Here is a 19,186-nt window from a genome sequence, read left to right as displayed (position 1 = left end):
AATGGACATGCGTTTGCCCAAACTCTGGGAGATGGTGAAGGACAGGGAAGCCTGGCGTGCTGCAGTCCACGGGGCCACAAAGAGTCAGAGATGACTAAGAAACTGAACATCAACAATGTATGTACCTAGCATTGTGCAAAGTGCCTCAGAGAAATCAGATTTAATCCTGGCTGTTATGCCATGAGTCTGCTGTTGTTTAGTCACTGAGTTGTGGCTGACTCTTTTCAACCTCATGAACTGTAGTCCGCCAGGCTCCTCTGTCCACGGGACTTCCCAGGCAAGAATACTGGAATGGGGTATATGATTATTAACATGTCCCACTCTTACAGAGATTCTGGAATCTGCCTATGGGCACACCCGGGAAATGGCAGATCTGAGATGGGAAGCTATTTCCACATGGCTCTGCAGCTCATAACATTAGCGTGCAATAAGTACACCACGATTATGAAAAACCACCCATAAAACAAGAAAAAGATGCGATTGTTGCTGGAATGTTAAGACTCCATCCTGGGACTTCCCTGGTGGTCCAGTGGCTATGACTCCGTGCTCCCAATGCAGCAGGCCCAGGTTTGATCTCTGGTCAGAGAACTAGATCCCACATGCCACAACGAAGATCCGGCACAGCCAAATAAATAAATAACTTTTTTTTTTTAAAGACCGCATCCTGGCCTTACTTTGAATAACAGAGCAAGTACAAAATCACTAGACAGGGGTGCTTGTTTAGCTACTGCAGCAGACTATTAAGCAGCTTTGCAAAGGCATGTTTTCCTTCTCTTGAGAACGTATCTTTATCCTCCACACTCAAGATCACTCAGACTTCAACACCTGGTAATTAGCTGCAAACATGCACAAGCTGAACCCAGGAATTGTTTGAAAAAAAATCTCATGATCTTGCTCAAGGGTACTTTTTTCTTTAATAAAAAGAAATTATATGTCTTAACTGAAATTAAATACACAAAATTTGACTTTTTTTAAAATTGACATGCTCAGCATTTACCTTAAAAGGTAACATTAGAATTTTTAGACCAGAAGACCAATGAGCGTAAAACTTGGTTTTTCTTGAAGCTGAACATGTATACATCCTCAACCAAAACGTTATTTACGACCCTATATACATCGCCTTGAGCTATCTGGAGAGTAAAGGCACAATGTTATGAGAAACAAGACAATGAGAAGAAACAGGGTCAGAACTTTCTTGGTGGTCCGGTGGCTAAGACTCTGAGCTCCCAATGGAGGGGGCCTGGGTTTGATCCCTGGTCAGGGAACTAGATCCCACATGCCACAACAAAGAGTTTGCATGCCGCAAGTAAAGATCTTGCATGCTGCAACTAAGACCTGGCACAGCCAAATAAATAAATATTAAAGAAAAAAACAGGGTCATCTTCAGATCTGTAATTTTTTCTTCTAGAGAATATTTCTTAAACGCATAGCATTGGACTGTGCTCACATCCATCCTCTCTGTCACTGAGATGGCTCTGCTGTCCCGTCAGTCCACACACTGGAAACCGGGTGTGTGTGTAGCGGGTGGGGGGGCCTCCCTTGATGCCTCTTTTTCCCGCCCTCCACAGCCAGTCCATCTCCAAGTTCATTCCTCTGCACCCTAAATCTCTGTGAGATCCACCCCCTTCTCCTCACCCCCATCACTGCAACTCCAGCCCAGTCGCCACCATCCTCTGCCAGGACACTGGCTACTCTGGTCTCCTCCCATCTGTGGCTTCTCTCATCCACCTGTCCTTCCACGCTGCCGCCGGCCCAATCATTTCAAAACACAGGTTTCACTCTGGTTCCACCTGGCTGGTGACGTCACATTGCTCTGCTGATAAACATCAAAATCCTCCCTGTGGTCCTCATTTCACTCTGGGGTCCAAACACACTGCCTGCCCTTCGTCTACTTCCTTCACATCTTCCTGCTTCTTCCCACCAGAGACCCTGCCCAGGCTGGTCCTGTGGTCTACACACTCCTCCCAGCCGGTGTTCACCCTTTAGACACCTCCAGAAGCCAGCCCTCCCCACCACAAGCAGGTCAAACCCACCGTGGCACTCATCGCAGGCCACGACGGAGCAAGGCCCTCCCCTCTGTCCACGCACCACAGCTGCAGCCCTACACCTGCGGGTGATTATTTAAGAGTCTCTAACTGGACACAAGCTGGCACTGACCACCCAAGTCATGCATGTGTGTGCATGTGCAGCTGTGTCTGACTCTTCGCGACCCCATAGACTGTAGCCCATCAGGCTACTCTGTCCCTGGGATTCTCCAGGCAAGAATATTGGAGTGGGTTGCCATGCCCTCCTCCAGGGGATCTTCCCAACCCAGGGACTGAACTCATGTCTCTTATGTCTCCTGCATTGGCAGGTAGATTCTTTACCAGAATTGGTGCCCGTCAATTCTATCCCATTTTTGAGTCAGTCATCCCCTCACTGTCTCCACCCTAGTCTCGAATTGAACCTGCAGTATCTCCGAGGTGCACCCATATTTCCAAATAAAGTCACATTCTGAGGGTCCATGTGGGAACACCATATCCACAAGAGCTGCAGAGATGGGTGACCCGGAGGACTTCAGGGCACATAGGCAGTGCCCCAAATCCATGTGGTCACCGAGCATCACAGTGACAAGTTAGTGTTGGGGGTTAGTGACATCAGAGGCCTCCGGTCTCCACTTCCCTCTGGGGCTCTGAACACCAGCTTCCTCGCTGGTCTCCCTCCCTCCAGGAAAAATTTCCAAGTGTCCATGAACCTCCTGAAATTCTTTCTAAAATTCTCTCTGTATAAAAATAGATGAAATCCCAGAACAGAAAATTTTTCATGGGCACAAGTTCCTCTTTCCGAAGTGACAACTAAGATGCCAAAAGGGTTAAAAACAAAAGGCACTGCTCTCCTTCCTCCAGCCAACCCGCCTCACCTCCATCACCAGGCACTGAGCACTGGGCCGCCAGTCCCTGCAGACTCAGCTCCAAGGCCACCTCCAGGTCAAACGCCCGCTCCAGAAGGGGACCAGGGAGCCCCGCTGCCTCGGTCCATAATTCTCCTCTCTTCTGGAAGGCAGGTGCTGGCCCACTCATCCCTGAACCACCAAAGGACCTGATGGTTCACACACAGGCGTATGAACAACCTAGCACGGGGGGGGGGGCGGTTGCTGCTGACCCCACGCCACGTGGGTGACATCGGGGACCCAGACAAGCCCCACCTCTGTCTTCCCAGGGGGGTCAAAGAGCAAAGGCAACAGCCAGGTGCCGAGAGACCTGCGAGCAGGGAGGGGATGCCAAGTCCATCACCAAAGTAGCATTCGCCCGACTCCGCGGTCATGGCCACAGGGACCTTTGAGGGCGCCCCAAGAGCCCTCACACTCCAGGAGTGTCCTGCCTAGAGAAGGTGACTGAGCAGGCAGCAGGCAGACCACAGGAGGAGGGCCACAGCTTCTGCAGGGGAGGGAGCAGAGACGCATCTTCCAGAATTGTCTTGGCAGGTAGCACTCCCCTCCTGCAGCCCCGATGGGCAAGGCAGGGTCTTGCATGCCTGGGTGTGGACCTGACCGGCTCTTGCACTTGACCGCACCACTGTGCTGCTCTAAGCAGATGACACTGAACATGTGATTCACCCCTTCTTGCTGCCCTGTCCTCAACACTGTTATTTTCCAGTGTACAAAAGGACAAAAACGCTAAGGGAGGGGGTGGAGGTGTCCTCAGCTGCTCTGGTCTTATTTTACTAGTATTTATGAAATTGAACCAACGCGGTAAATCATCTGGAAGCAAAAAGCTCCACTCTGGATGATCTAAGCAGACCCTGTCAGATTTCTCAACTGCTTTTTGACTGATGGTGTAGGCAGAGCAGGGCAACTGTGCACAAAACAGCTACGGTCTTACTGGTCAACCACCAAGGACCAAACCTCTGCTAGGTGCAACACCCCCAAATGGGCGGGAAGTTTTGAAAAATTTATTTTATTTCTTTATTCGACTGCACTGGGTCTTAGGTGCAGCATATGAACTCGTAGCTGTGGAATACGGGATCTAGTTCCCTGACCAGGGATCGAACCCCAGGGTCCCCTGCAATGGGAGAGGGGAGTTTCAGCCACTGGAAGTCCCCAGGCAGGGATTATTATCCCCCAGCCTACAGGTGAGGATGTTGACACTCAGAGGAGTTACAAGAGTTTCCTCAAAAGGTGTTGCTATGTGGCAGAGTTGTCTGACTCCAAGGTTGGTCCATCCACTCCTGAATCTATTCACTCAATTTTCTGGGAAGGAGGCAGAGCAGCAGGGGTGTGGGAAAGGAGGAACCGACACCAAACTACTGTTTGGAGAGAGCTGTTGTTATTGGGAAAATTTTCCACGACTCGGGCTCCAAACCAGGGTTCTCTGTTGGCCTGTCCCTCGAGGTTATCATATGAAAGTCAGAATCCTTGCTTGATGAGAAAGCGTTGCTGGCCAAAAATACTGTACAATATTTCTTTGTACTTGAACATCCTGACTTTGGTTGACTCTAGCCTATAGGTCTGAAATACATGAGGCCCTAGCATTTTTGTTCTCTGGGAGGTTAACTAATATACAAGTGGAAGTTGCAGGCAGGAAGGAGAATTAAATTCTACAGCTTAATAGAGTTCTTTGTTTTTCTTAAGTGAAACAACTACATTAGAGTTTGTGGTTTATTTTTAAAACTCTTGGCTTTGAACCAGAAAACCCAGGTTTCAAAATTCCAGCTCTGCCATGTATGGGGTACGTGACCATGGACATGACCACTTTCTTCTTTGTGGTCTCAACTTTCTAGTCTATAAAACAGCTACCACATTGCCTTTCTGAAAACGATTTAGTATATATGAAAGCGCTTTGTAAATTGTAAAGCCCCAAACAAGTAAGCAGAACTTAATAATCAGAAGTTTGTCTTGTGGTGGATAAACTGAATCCTCAAGGACTTACATAATCACCTTTATAATTTGTAATCTCATCTTCCCTCCTCACAACTCCCTCTTTAATAGCAAACTTTATTCAATTCAATAAAATATAAAAAACTTCATCAAGAACCACTTTTCCACATCAGATCAACCATTTATCCCCTAACATCTGAATTTTTTAAAATTATTTTTGATTGAAATATAGTTGACATACACTATTACATTAGTTTCAGGGGTACAACCTAGTGGTTCGGCATTTAAAAACATGGATATGTGCAACTCTTAATTCTTTCACCTATTTTGCCCATCCCCACTCCCCATGCCAACATGACAATTTTAGTCCTTAAGCAAAACATTAGACTTTGGCTGTTCTCCTGTCTCTTTCAATCCTCTATCCCCTTCCTAAGATGATCAAAATAGACACTTTGCTTTATAAATCATTGGGTCAATGAGTAAAACGCTTTAAAAATAAAAATCAGTGTGCTAGACACACAAATCTTTGGCATTCTCGAATATTTTGTTAGTCTCTTCCTGAATGGCTTGCCGTCTATTTGTCACGGGTTAAACTTAGATTTGCCAACAAAGGTCCGTCTAGTCAAGGCTATGGTTTTCCCAGTGGTCATGTATGGATGTGAGAGTTGGACTGTGAAGAAAGCTGAGTGCTGAAAAATTGATACTTTTGAACTGTGGTGTTGGAGAAGACTCTTGAGAGTGCCTTGGACTGCAAGGAGATCCAACCAGTCCATCCTAAAGGAGATCAGTCCTGGGTGTTCATTGGAAGGACTGATGCTAAAGCTGAAACTCCAATACTCTGGCCACCTCATGAGAAGAGGTGACTCACTGGAAAAGACCCTGAAGCTGGGAGGGATTGAGGGCAGGAGGAGAAGGGGATGACAGAGGATGAGATGGCTGGATGGCATCACCGACTCGATGGACATGAGATTGAGTAAAGTCCGGGAGTTGGTGATGGACAGGGAGGCCTGGCATGCTGCAATTCATGGGGTCGCAAAGAGTCGGACACAACTGAGTGACTGAACTGACTGAAACTTAGATTTAAGTACATTCCTAACCTTTAAATTGGGGATAAGATTTTATCCTTTCACACACATTATTACAATATTCCAAGTCCTAAACGTCTAGTATTCGCAAGCTCTGTTTTATAAACTTTTGTCTTTGTGACCAAATGTTCAGCAATAAACTCCAAACCACATTAATAATAATCCCATTAAACATAAACTAGTGTGCAATTATCCAAAATGCTAACACCAACAAAAAGGGGAAAAAAAACAGGAAACCCTGCTTGATTGTATTATCTTAGAGACTTTTAAAAACCTAACAAAAATTAAAATGCATCACACAGTTTGTAAAGGAGAGTAACAGGTAATGATTTTATGATTCCTACAGATAATACTAAGCAATCTGTTTGAGACTGAGTGTCTGAAAGTTTAGTTTTTAAATTGCACGCAGGTTGAAACTTGAGGTGGGGGGTTGTTAGATTTTTTTTTTTTTTTGAGGTGTAAAATAGTGGTGGTGGTGACCCTTTGAGAAATTCACAGAATCATGTCAAGTAACAGATTCTGATAAAAATGTTTGGTTTTTCACTCTTCCTCTGATGACCACATTTTGCACAGCCCCCCAGGGGAGAATGGAACCAAGAGACATATGGTGAGGGCCTGGCACACGTGCTGACAAACCAGCTCTCTGAAAGGGAAAAAGCAAAACCCTGGCTTGTAATAACCACTGGCTGATTCCTGTGGTGTAAATGCTCCCACTATGACTGATTTCAGTTACCGATCAGCTCAGATTCCTTGGTCGTCCTGTCCCTACGGAGTCAGTCCAGTATATTCTCAGCTCTGGCAGAAACCAAGATCAGAAACCAGAGAGACCAGGGCTCAAATTCTAACTCTATAGATTCCAGCTATCAGGCCTATGGCAAGCTTCCTTAAGCCCTCCAAGCCTCATTGTCCACAGTTCTAAAACGGGTATAAGCACTATGTCTTAGAATTGCCACACAAATAAAACAAAAGAATGCATATGAGGGGCTTCCCTGGTGGCTCAGTGGTAAAGAACCCACCTGCCAATACAGTTCAATTCCTGGATCGGGAAGATCCCCGAAGGAAGAAATGGCAACCCACTCCGGTATTCTTGCCTGGGAAATCCCATGGACAGAGGAGCCTGGCTACAATTCATGGGGTCGCAGAGAGTCAGACACAGCTTAGGGACTAAACAACGAATGCATATGAAGCCCACTGCACGCAGGAAGGTGCTGCTTCCCCTCCCTGAAGAGCGGGGAGAAGCCACCGTGGGTGGAGTGGGGTTGGTGGATAATGCAGGGGGAGAGGAGAGACATTCAAGGAGGGAGATTCGGAGCTGCAGGACTGAGGGAGGAGGTGGTGGAGTGGCTAATTTACCAAATAGAATATTGAGAGTGAATTTGGTTAAAAATAAAAGACCTAGAAAGTTGGGGGGGGGACACTCCCAGGCCTGTAACCAGCAAGTCCCCTAACCACCAAAGAGTTGGGGACAGGTGCACTCAGACCCACAGAGAAGGAAGAAAGTCATCCCTAGGAGGGCGTGCTCAGCGCCATACCTGGGGCCTCTGCAGGGTGATGGGTCGGAAACGGAAGAAGGGGCGTCTGGTGGGGAAGCATCCCATGGAGAGGTCGGTGGGTGCCAGAACCCAGGTGCCCTTTGTGAAGCCAGCGCAGAAGACAGGCGTGTAGGGGAGCAGGAGCGTGCTGGCCACACATGGAAGAAAAGGAGTTTAAGACTGCCGGGATCCGAAGGGGGCCTCAGAAAGGTCCCTCTGCCAGCGGGGAAGAAGGGATGGCGGGTCCAAACAGAAGACAGGCGCTTCCAGGAGACAAGGATGGGGAGCAGCCCTCACCTCTGGGGACAGAGCCCTGGGCGGGGGGCAGAGCTCTCGCCCATTTCTGTAAGGAGTCAGAGAACAAACAGTTCAGGCTCTGCGGGCCATGTGGTCTCTGCCACAACTACTCTACTCTGCCTATAGCACAAGGGCTGCCCAAGACAGTACAGAGATGAGCAGGAGGGGCTGTTTCCCAGAAAATCTTATTTATAAACAGCCCCTGGGCCCGAGTGTGCCGACCCCTGGGCTGGGGAGAAGGGGTGATGCTGAAAAGACACTCAGGGACCAAAAAAAGGAAACACACCCAGGAGGGAGGCGGTATTATTATCATTCCCATTTCACGGGTGAGAACCTCAGCACTAAGGAAGTGGGAGAACTACCGCTATACACCCAATTCCCGGGGGCGCCAGGCTCCTGATTCTCCTCCACCTCCCTGTGAACCACGGAAGGCAGGTGGACTAAACAGGTAATGAAGGTGACGGGAATTCGGGTGTGGCCGAGAACCGGGGGCGTGGTGGGGAGCAGGCAGGCACCGGGCAGGACTGGATCCCTGGAGATACGGATAGAGGAAACCGCAGGGCCAGCACTGCTCTTAGAGGTCACGGAGGCCACGCTCACCCCCGTCCAGCTGAAGTCAGTCGAACAAGCATTTAGGAGCCTGACTCAAACCACAGCAGAGCAGAGACAAGCGCGTCCGGACACACATCCCAGAGCCAGACTGCCCACGAGCAGGCTGAGGGATCCTGGGTCAGTAACTTAACATCTCTGTGCTTCAGAATAGGGGTGATGCTGTGTATGAGCTGTTATAAATGTGAACCAGCTTATGCGTTGTTCCCTCAGAACCACACCTGGGACAAGGTAGTTAAATATAAATACTGCATCAAGGCACTGAGCCAGGGCCCACGGTGGGCACATTAAGTGCCTCTGCCCGGGTGGGGCTCAGACAACAGGCTCAACTCTAACCAAGCTCTCATCACTGGAAAAACCGTCCTGTTGATGTGTGCCTCCCAACAGACTAGGACCATGTTCACATCAGTAGCTCCCCAAACTGGTACCTCTTACTTGATATTCATCATGCTCATGTTTGTTGAATTAATCATACAAGGCATTAGGTCCCCAAACTAGAATTTCCTCCATGACATAAAACACAGCTCCTAGGGTCACCCTCTGTTCACTCTGTGACCCTGAATTCCTGCTCCTCCACATGGTTGGGACCTGAAATCGACATCTGCTAAAGCACTGTGTAAACATGATGGCCTTTTGGTCCATCTTCCCCAGAGGAGGGGACCACGGATCACTTCTGTGACGGGGCTCGTAGAGACAGGGCTGGACCGCCTCAGCGGCTGTGGCTTCCAGCCTGGATGGAGCAGGCAGGCCAGCTGTGACACCTCTGCAGCCAGAGGAGCACAGCTGACCCCCCCCTGCCACCCGGGGAAACCCATTCCTGCATCCATTAGCACACGTCCTGCCAACCGGAGTCACCTGGGATAAACTTAGCTCCCCCTCTTCATCTGACGCTGAGGTTCAGTTATCCACTTGTCCTCAGGCATTATGCCCGGCCTCCGAGGCAGGTCACAGGGCACTAGCCTGGAAAACCACACCACTCCACTGTCCCAGCGCTTTTATCCCAGAAGAAAACTGAGGCGGGGAGGTGAAGTCACCTGCCCGTGGTTACCAGCCAGGGCAGGGACTGGCTCTGAGCCCAGGGGGGCAGGGTACCGGCTTGGCATTCCTGACCAACACGCTGTCACCTCATCCAGCCTCACCTACCGCTCCTTCCCAGTGCGTTCAAAGGCCACCTGCCCTTCGCCCTATTCCTACCTAATAACTCTCCTTCCCGGGGAAAAACGTCCAGGCAGGTGGGGCTCCCCAGGGTGGCTATGGGGACACGGTGCCTAGCCAGCTTGTGGCTTCCCCACCCTCCCTGGAGGACAAAGGATCACACTTGAACTTGCTGCCTCCCTGAGCACTTGTCAGCAGTGGGCAGGCTTCCAAAGCACTTCCCCTTCCGAATTCACTCACAACCTGACAACCTGGTGAGTGTAAGGAAGAGGACGGCAGGTGAACCCTGGGCTCTTGTTTCAGGCCCTGGGAGGAGGCACAAGGGAGCATCCTGACCAAGGCCTGGACCAGCCCAGGGCTGTACCTGGCATCCACAATGCACATTGCTGGAAAGATGGCTCAACAATAACTCGGGCTCGCTTACTGCTAAAATCCAGAAAGATCAGGTGGCTTGCAGCTAAAACACAGTGTCACGAAGTCCTAATGCAGGGAGGTGACGAAGTGGGGGGATTGGAATCCAAGGCTTGGGGCTCTTCTGCACCACGGGCTTTTTCCATCTAAGACCGGAGTCTCCACAAGGCAACTGCTAACAGAGGTGCTCTAAGAAGCAAAACCCCCACCTTGTTTGAAGTGAATACCCTGGTTCCCATGCACCCCTTCATCAGGCCCCATGGTGCACACGTGTTCACCTGGGCCCCATTCTGCAATTCAGCAGCACCAGGAAGTGGAAGAACCCAGGACTGCTGCCAGCTTCTACCTAAGGGGAAACTTTTAAAGTGAAAGAAAGCCTTGAAACACACTCCCTTTTACCTATTAACGCCTTCCTTGGGCAGAGAACACAACAGGGTGTCAAGCTAGAAGGCATTTTTCTGGCTTCCCCCTTCTGACACCTAGCCACAGAGCAAACCCAGCATAAACCCCAGCACACTGGCTTCCCATCCCTGGAGCCCCATCCATGAGGCCTGTGATCCTGGGTTCTCTACGCACTTCAGTGGAGACTGGTAAAGTGTCAGTAAAGCCGGGGACCCCGAACAGCAAGGCTAAATGTGGGGAGGATGACTCGGAGAGGGTGTACAGAATCACACAAGCACCCCTGGCCTGCTGTGTGTCCTGGACAAACATCTGGTAGGGTCCATAGCTCCCAAATTCTCCTTGGGCCTGTGCATGCCCGGCACAGTGATCCGCGCAGGGGCAGAGGAAAGGCATCAAGTTCAGGACTTTCCTGGTGGTCCAGTGGCTGAGACTCTGCGTTCCCAAAGCAGGGGGCCTGGTTCGATCCCTGGTCAGGGAACTAGATCCCACCTGCCGCAGCTAAGAGTTCACATGCCACAACTACAGATTCCACATGCTGGAATTAAAAGGATTCTGCATGCCGCAACAAAGATCGAGGGTCCTGCATGCCACAGCTGGGGCCCAGTGCAAGCAAATAAATATATATTTAAAAAAAAAAAAAAAAAAAAACAAGAAGAAAGAAAGAGAGATGTCAGGTTTGGATCTCAAAGATGTGGGGTCCTATCTTGGCCAACACTGGGTCTGAGAAAGAATCTACACATAGGGAGGCTGTGAGAATTTACTGTGATAAATATCAACTCTCCAGCCCAGAGTACAGGGATCGGTGTCATCAATCCATCAACACATCTGTGCCGAGGTCTGGGCACACACATTTTCCTGCCATATTTCAAGATTTGGAAATACAAGTCATAAATGTGATTAGTTTTACAAGTGTCCAGATGAAAGTAACAAAAAAAATAAGATTTTGGATCAGGAGAGTCTGATTTTTACATACCCATAACAAACTGAATGTGTGAAATTCCAAGTTCATGGGGAAAAAAAGAGGCAGATCTCAGATGAACTATGGCAGCTTTTCCCAAATTTTCACTTGTATATGAATCATCTGGGGATCTTGTTAAAATGCAAATTTGTACTCAAGTAATCCAGAATGGGACCTGAGGGTTTGTGAAGGTCCAAGAACTCACTTTTGAGCAGCAAGGTTGTTTGGAATTCTTTAAATTGCAAGAAACAAATCCAAGGAAAATATATGATTTAAAAATGACACCCCAGGAGAACATCCATGAAATAGTATATGGAACCACCCAGGCAAGCACTGTTTCTTAAAGCGAGGCACACCAGGAAAGTAAATGACATTCTTTAAACTGCCCGGAGTTCTTCAAGTTGGCCCTGGGTCTGATTCAAATAAGTCTATACTCCACATCACAATTCATCTAAGCATGTGAAAGTTCTCTCTAGCAATCAGAAAAACAACACACTTCTGACAAAACTCCTGTAAGCAGTTCAGTGTAGGAAACAAAGTGTCCTAGGAGATTTCAAGTTTCTGGCCATGAGAAGAGACCACGCTCGCTCTTCAAGGCCTTTCTTCAATCTCAATCTCACCGATTTATTTCCTCTCTGCACATTAAATTTGACATGGATTCTGTTGACAGCTGTAATTTTTTAAAAAGCCTGTCAAGTTGCCAGATACGGATAATTCCAAAGTCATAAGATGAATGCGACTGTCAAGTAAGGAAGCATCACACTGACTCACTCATCTTAAAGTGTGTGTTGGGGGAGGGGATCAATAAAACATCCATGGGGTTCATCTTTATAGGATCAGCGGTTAAATCGGGCTATTTGGAGGATCAGAAATATTAACACACAAGACCGTCTAAAGGAGATTCTTAGAGATGAAGTGTGAGGTCATTTGATCTCCAGCTGTTGCGAGCAGGGGAACACATCTGTCAAGCATGAGACACAGGCTAGTCTGGCACATGGCTTAGAATAATACCTATGTTTATTACCACTCCTGCCCTGACCCACTGGACAAGCTGGGCTCAGGCTCAAACTACAGAGTCATTAGGAGCCAGTGCATGATGTCAAGCCACAGGGAAACTGCTGAGTCTGAGCCACTCGCCCAGAAAGGAAGGGATCCCCCTCCCCTCCTGCCCACTGGCCTGCTATGCTATGGGGAGATGTGAGCCCTGACAAGAAACTCAGGCCCAGATGGTCACCTGTGCCCAGCATCACTAATCACCCAGGGAAATCACAAGGCTGTCTGACAGGTCCACACCCCTGTCTGCAGACGTGTGCACTCAACTAGGATGCTGCACACCAAACAGGGTCCTGATTTCAACACTTGGGAGGAAAGAGACTCTGGACAAAATTTGGAAGGAGCCTGGTCCATTCATCACCATCTGTCCATTGGGAGAGGAAGTTAAGTTTTCCAACAGACCACCTTCTTAATAGACCAGAAAAAGCCTAAGTGTTCAGAGAAGCATCACAGGAGAGAGGCTGTAACAGAAAAGGTTCTCCTTCCTCATCTCCAGGCCTGCAACAGGCTGGCAAGTTCCCATCCCAGAAGGGGAAACTGAGGCCCCAGGGAGCTGACATAACTGAGCCATAGGAGGCCTTCCTAACTAACTATCCTGGACGTTCCCTCCCAGGAATCAGGCCTGCACTCCCTCCCGTTTGCTCACTCCTGTTCTACCCCCATCCCACCCGCCTGATGCAGACAGAACTGCCCAGGGTGCCTGGAACAAGCTCTAGCCATTTCCTGAATGGGCGAGTGTCCAGCATTTCATGGTTTTGCTAAGATGCTTGAGACCTGGAGATGACTTAAGTTACCAAACACAACCTTTTGAAAGATGAAAAACTTTTCACTCATTTCAGGGAATTCACGTTGGGATGGAAAAAAAGAATTCTCAAGCCCTACTTCCTCTCTGTCCCCCACCCTCAAGGCCTTCAAGGGCACATAAGAAGGACTTTCCTTTTCTTAGGAAAGCAAAAGGAAAATGCCAAGTGCTCCTGGGACACTGGAATACTTGGAGCGCAAGCAGAACTTCTCAGAAGGCATTTGCGGCGGCGTGCCTGCGACAAGTCAAGGCTCACACGCGCCGCTCGGCCGGCTGCCGGACCCACTGCTGGACTCTGCGTCCCGCCCAGTCTTGCCGGGCGCGAGGAGAGTGCTTCTCCGGGTCCGGCCCGGGTTTCTGAAAGCTCGTGCTCTCTTCCTGGCAATGAGAGGTTTTGATGCCACTTTTTTTTGGAGGGCTCCCGCAACCTCTAACTCCAACCCCACTTGCATGAGCACGGTGCTTCTTCTCGGTGAGTGCCGGGCTCGTGCACATACGTGTGAACACACACACACGCTCCCCAGAGACCTTCCTTCTTCCGCGTGCCCTGGCGGTTTGGAATTCGCGCCAGAAGCCCAGGGATCCGGCAGGGCGCGGGAAGTGGGAGCGCCCGGTGTCCCGCAGCAGAGCGCCGGCCGGGCGGGGTTAGGAGAGGCGCGCGTCGCGTCCTGGCTACTCACCGGGACCTCTGCAGCTGCTCGAAGGCGCTGGAGCCGCTCCCCGGACCCGCCTGCTCCAGCGAACAGTAGTTCTGCGAGGTCTGCCTGGAGAAGGCGATGGGTAGGATTCCCTGAGTGAACGAGTTGAGGCGGCCCCGACTGCCGCTCCCGCCCCCGGGGGTCCCGGAGCTCAGGAAGGCGGCCGCCGGCACGTGCACTCCGGTAAAGGCATCGTCCTCCTCCAGCTCCTCCGGCCCGGCGTCCCCGGGCCCGTCTGGCGGCTGCAGCTGAACGCCCGCGGCGAAAGGCGAGTGCCGGAGCGGCTGCCACTGCTCCCCCGACGCCCGGCCGGCGCCCATGGGGCTCGCGAACCCCCGGGCAGCCCCGGGGCCGAGCACGGTCGCGTGGCCGCCGGGGACGAGCGGCGGCAGCGGCGAAGGCGGCGGGAGGCAGGGGCCCGATCCAGCCGCCAACGCCGCCGCCGCCGCGCCCGCCGCGGTGAGCGCGCCGCAGCCGCCCCGCTCGGCGGCGGCGAGCAGGCTGAGCCGAGTCCTCGCGCCGCAGCCGCTGCTGGGCTTGGCCGCGCTGCTGTCCTCGCCGCCGGCCCACTCCTCGTCCTGCAGCGGCGGCCGGCCGTCCAGCGAGATGTTGGTGAGGAAGGAGAGGGCAGCCTGGCGGCGCCGCGGGTCCATGCGCGGCTTCCTGGGGGGCTCGGGCGGCGGCAGCGGCGGCTGGGCCGGCACTGCGGCCGCGGGCCGGGGCTGCGGCGGCGGCTGCAATCTGCCGGTGCCCGCGGCGTCGGTGCCGGCGCTGCTGGTGCTGCTGCTGCGGACGGCCGTGCCGGCGGTGGCGGCCGTGGTGGCGGCAGTCGCCGCCATTGTGTCCGTCTGCGGCGAGATTTCCGCGATGCCCCCGGAGAAGCGAGCGGCGCCCGAGTGTTAAGCGGCGGGCGCGAGCGCCGGTGACCCGGGCTGGGCAGGGCGCGGGGCGCGGGCGGCGTGCGCGGCGGCCCGGCCCCCCAGCGGGCGGGCCATGCTCGCCCCTCGGTGCTCGGGCGGGGGGCGCCGCCGCCCCGGCCCACGCGCGCGGCTGCTGGCTGGCTCGCTGGCCGTCTGCCCGCCCGCCTGCGGGATTGGTGCTGGGCCCTCCGGGACCCCGCGATCTCCGGCTCCCCGGCCCCCGGGTCGGTATTTATAGGTGCGCGCGCCCCGCGCTCGCTCTGCGAAACGCTCTGTGCAAAAAAAAAAAAAAAAAAAAAAAACAGTATCACGTGTGGGGGGTGAAACCTGGGAGGAAAACAAAGCCGCAGGCGGCAGCCGCGCAAGCAGCCGGCGGGAGGCGGGGGGCCAGCGGAGGAGGAAGAGGAGGAGGAAGGGAAAACCGAGCGGGTGGCGGGGCGGGGATCGGCCTGACGGTCCAGGTAGTCCGAGCTGACTGCGGGGAGAGTTGGTGGCTCCCTGCCAGGGCGCGCGCCCAGGTGCGGGAGGCGAGCACGCTTCACCGTCGTGCTTGGGCTGGGAATTGCGGGGCGCGAGCAGAGCCCCGAGTCACGCATGAGGATGTGGTCCCGGGAGGGTTGTGGGTCTGCGGGACGAGTCACTGTAATTGAAGCGATTTGGCCCGCGAACTTGTTAACTGGATCCCGCGCTGCCCTTCTTGGGCCCCGAAGTCCTTATTAATAGTTACACTCGTAGGGCCACACCCCTTTATGTGGACAGTCCCACCAGCAAGCGGTCGCTGACCGTTGAGTTTGAGTCTCATTCATTTGCAGGCGGAGGACGCAGCTCCTGTTATAAATACACACCCCGGGGTGCACAAGAACCCCAAACAGATGTTTAGAGCTTCCAGTGTCTTCTATTAAATAAGTACCTGTACAAGGATGCAGTGACCCTTCCAGAGCTGTAACGAGGATCTGGGAGGGGTCGCAGTATGCTGTACCCCAGCCCCACCGCCAACAACCTTCTGTTCTGGGGTGAGGGGGCTTTACCGTGAACCATCTGAAAATGCCTGCAGATTTCCCTCTGCGGTTTGGGTGACTTATCAAAGGCAGTAGGAACAGTTGTCACACTGACTTGAGTTCTCTGACATCTAAGAAACCTCTCTACACTTTCCTGAGGGAGAAGCAATGTGTTTAAGATCAAGTGATTAATTTAATTAAAGGTTTAAATTTAGCCTTGAAGCTAATGGGTAACTCTACATTGAAATTCCACTCCATTTCAAGTTCAGGAGAGTAAATTGAGTAATGCAGAGCAAATACACCCTTCCAGATACATGCAGCCAGCCTGGAGGAGGCGATATGGGAGGAGGAGGAGTTCAGGTTACAGTGGCTTAGGCCAAACTTGGCACATGGCCCTTTACATGAACAATTGTTCATTTTTAATTTTATGCCATTTTTAGGCCTTTTGAAAAAGTGGAACCAAGAGTCTAGAGCAGCCTTATTGCAGCTAAGTGACCAGCTCTGTGTAATTTCATTAGGATTTTAATTACTCTGTTTAACTTCTTGAAACTCCCAAGTTACTCTATTACAACTAACTTAATTTACTTGACCACTGTTCTGGTTGTGCTGGCAAGCAGTGTTTAAAAAAACCACCTCCACTGCACATATAAAAGAAAAACTTTTTAAATCACAAAAGTGATATATATTAATTGCAGAACATTTACAGAATAAGATAAGCAAAGAAAAGTAGGGGGGGAAGCGTCATTAACAATCTCATCTCATATGGAAATAACCATTACAATTTTGATTTCTGTCCTGTGTTTATTAAACAAGTTAAAGCTGGCTGTTTGTGTCTTGTGATCTTTTCTTGATGTGTTTCAATTATCCTCCTTTTTAGAATATTTTTCTATAGCATCATTTTATTTATTTTTTAAATATAGCATCATTTTACTAACTGCACAGTGTTCAATTTGATGGAGAAACTATAATTATTAAACCTGTACCCTACATTGAATATTTAGGGTATTTCCCTAAATATTCCCTTTTGCTGTTATAAAGATTGATGATGACATCCTCTATTTTTCTAAATCTTGCTACTTATCCAGTATTATTTTCTTAGGATAAATAGATGCTGGGGCAAGGGCCAGATCATGTTTTAAGGCTTTCTATCCAGAAAAATTGCTACAACCTGCTTCCTCACTCTTGCCAGCATTGGGTATTAAATTTTTTCACCAATATTCATTTATTTGCCCACTTAGGCTATTTTAAGGGTTAAATATGCAAACTAATATCAATTATTTAGTAGGCATCAAACAAGAATTAACTGGTTCTGTGATCTTATGGCGATCAGGAGAGATACAATTTATTGTTCACCTACTATGTGCTGGGCTTCCCTGGTGGCTCAGATGGTTAAGAATCTGCCTGCAATGTGAGAGACCGGGGTTCAATCCCTGGGTCAGGAGGACCCTTGGAAAATGGACTGGTTATCCACTGCAGTATTCTTGCTTGGAGAATCCCATGGAGAGAGGAGCCTGGTGGGCTACAGTTCATGGGGTCGCAAGGAGTTGGACATGACTGGGCAACTAACACTTACTTACTTTACTATTGCTAGCCACAGAATATTTCTAATTCATATGTTATGACCATGCTGCAATGGGGCGAGAGGGGTTATCATCAATAGTTTGCAAATGAGGCTCAAAAAAATTAAACAATTAGCCCAAGGTCAGTAGCTCTTAAAGAGCCCAGAGGAACTGGGTGGAGAGGGAGGTGGGAGGGAGGATCGGGATGGGGAATACATGTAAATCCATGGCTGATTCATGTCAATGTATGACAAAAACCACTACAATATTGCAAAGTAATTAGCCTCCAACTAATAAAAAAAAAAAAAAGAGGCTGGGCCAGGATGCAAATTTTACTCCAAGACCCATGCATATTCTTACGCCCTCTGCTGGTGAGCATGTTTTCTAGGGGGTGTGCTGTCTGCATATTTAATTTCATATTCTTACTGAAGGTCAACTGTAATGGCACTAAAACAAGCTTTGGAGGAAGGGATCCGGGTGTCAAGAGCAAGTCTCTAATCAACTTCTATGTGCATAGCACCGTCCTGCTACAAAAGGGATAAAAAGAAGTATAGCTTTTAACCCTTGTGCCCTTGACACTGGAAGTAGTGAAAACCAAAAGCTCAGGACACATTGAAGTAAAATTGTAAAATGGACTCTGGTTAAGTGATCAAATGAGCAATCTGACTGGACTGTCTATACATGTTATCATATTGTGAAGAAGTAGTTTTTATTTGAGGGGAGGCCTCAGGTAAGAGCCAGGATTTAAGCTGACCTGGGAAATGAAGGACGGAAGGAGAAGTTCAGTTCAGGAAGAGAAAATTCTGCAAATTCCTCGTAGACTGCAAGCACAAAAAACTAGAACTTGAAGTCTAATTCTTTCTGGTTTGCCAAGGTTTTTTTTTTTTTTTTTTTTTCAGTTACTTTCATGTTGCCCCTTCCAAGCACCCATTCTGAAAACTGTAACTGCATGCACAAAGTGTTTTGATTGACATATATGGGAGTCAATTAAAAAAGAAAAGGAACCTATTATAATACAAGTAATCACTGACCCTTTTAAAAAAATAATCCAGCAGACCAAAAAGTCTGAAAATTTGCTTTGAGATGACTGTGTTAAGAAAATACATTTCAGATGCTTCCCCGAGGTGTCCTCAGTCTTCCAAAAGGAGATTGTTTATGCCCATTTTGCTACCTACAGTTGCAGAACTTTTATGATATTGGCGTTTTTTTTTTAAAAAAATCAATGAATTTTCTTTGTATTACTTTGATACTTGAATTATAGCAAACTTGATTTTATTTTGTTTGAAATTAACCTGTTTTTTTAAAAATTATACTGATTATGCATGAATAAGCATGTCATGTACAAAGAGGGGCTTCCCCAGTGGCTCATGGGTAAAGAGTCCGCCTGCAATGCAGGAGATGCAGGAGACAATCCCTTGGCGGGGAAGATCCCCTGGAGGACAGATATGGCAACCCACTCTGTTATTCTTGCCTGGAGAATCCCGTGGACAGAGGAGCCTGATGGGCTACAGTCCATTGGGTCGCAATGAGTTGGACACGACTGAAGCGACCGAGCATGCACACATATACAAAGAAAGCACTTCTCATGTAATTATAACTCCTGAACATGCAAATTACATATGGTGCCAGCTTCTAGATGAAGTCTCCTCTAGACTGCGCACAGAACAACAGGCCTAGAAGGCTCTGTGTCTCCCAGTATAAAAGCATTATTTTACAGCATTTGTGTTTGCTCAGGTCAGTCTCACATCAGAGTGGGATGAATGTGGCCAGATTCTGAGGGAAACATCACCTCTTTGCTGCTGGGAAGATCAGCTGGGCTAATTAGTGGTCCATAGTAACCTTCACTGATAGG

The 19,186-nt window shown here is 49.8% G+C and overlaps 1 protein-coding gene across 2 annotated transcripts in view; it reads right to left on the bottom strand.

Annotated features, from left to right (window-relative positions):
• Window positions 1-14,793, bottom strand: part of CABLES1 (Cdk5 and Abl enzyme substrate 1) — a 101,450-nt gene extending 86,657 nt beyond the window's left edge. For both annotated transcript variants that reach the window (XM_020881758.2, XM_070452738.1), the window contains exon 1: window positions 13,840-14,793. In XM_020881758.2, coding sequence (XP_020737417.2) covers window positions 13,840-14,696 — 857 coding nt within the window. In that variant the 5' untranslated portion in view covers window positions 14,697-14,793. The remainder of the gene's footprint in view (window positions 1-13,839) is intronic.
• Window positions 14,794-19,186: the final 4,393 nt, after the last annotated feature.

The sequence above is a fragment of the Odocoileus virginianus genome, chromosome 22 (genome assembly GCF_023699985.2).
Source record: "Odocoileus virginianus isolate 20LAN1187 ecotype Illinois chromosome 22, Ovbor_1.2, whole genome shotgun sequence".
In the NCBI taxonomy this organism is placed as follows: Eukaryota; Metazoa; Chordata; class Mammalia; order Artiodactyla; family Cervidae; genus Odocoileus; species Odocoileus virginianus.
Note: the sequence above shows the minus strand (reverse complement) of the source record. Positions and strands in the feature narration are given on the sequence as shown.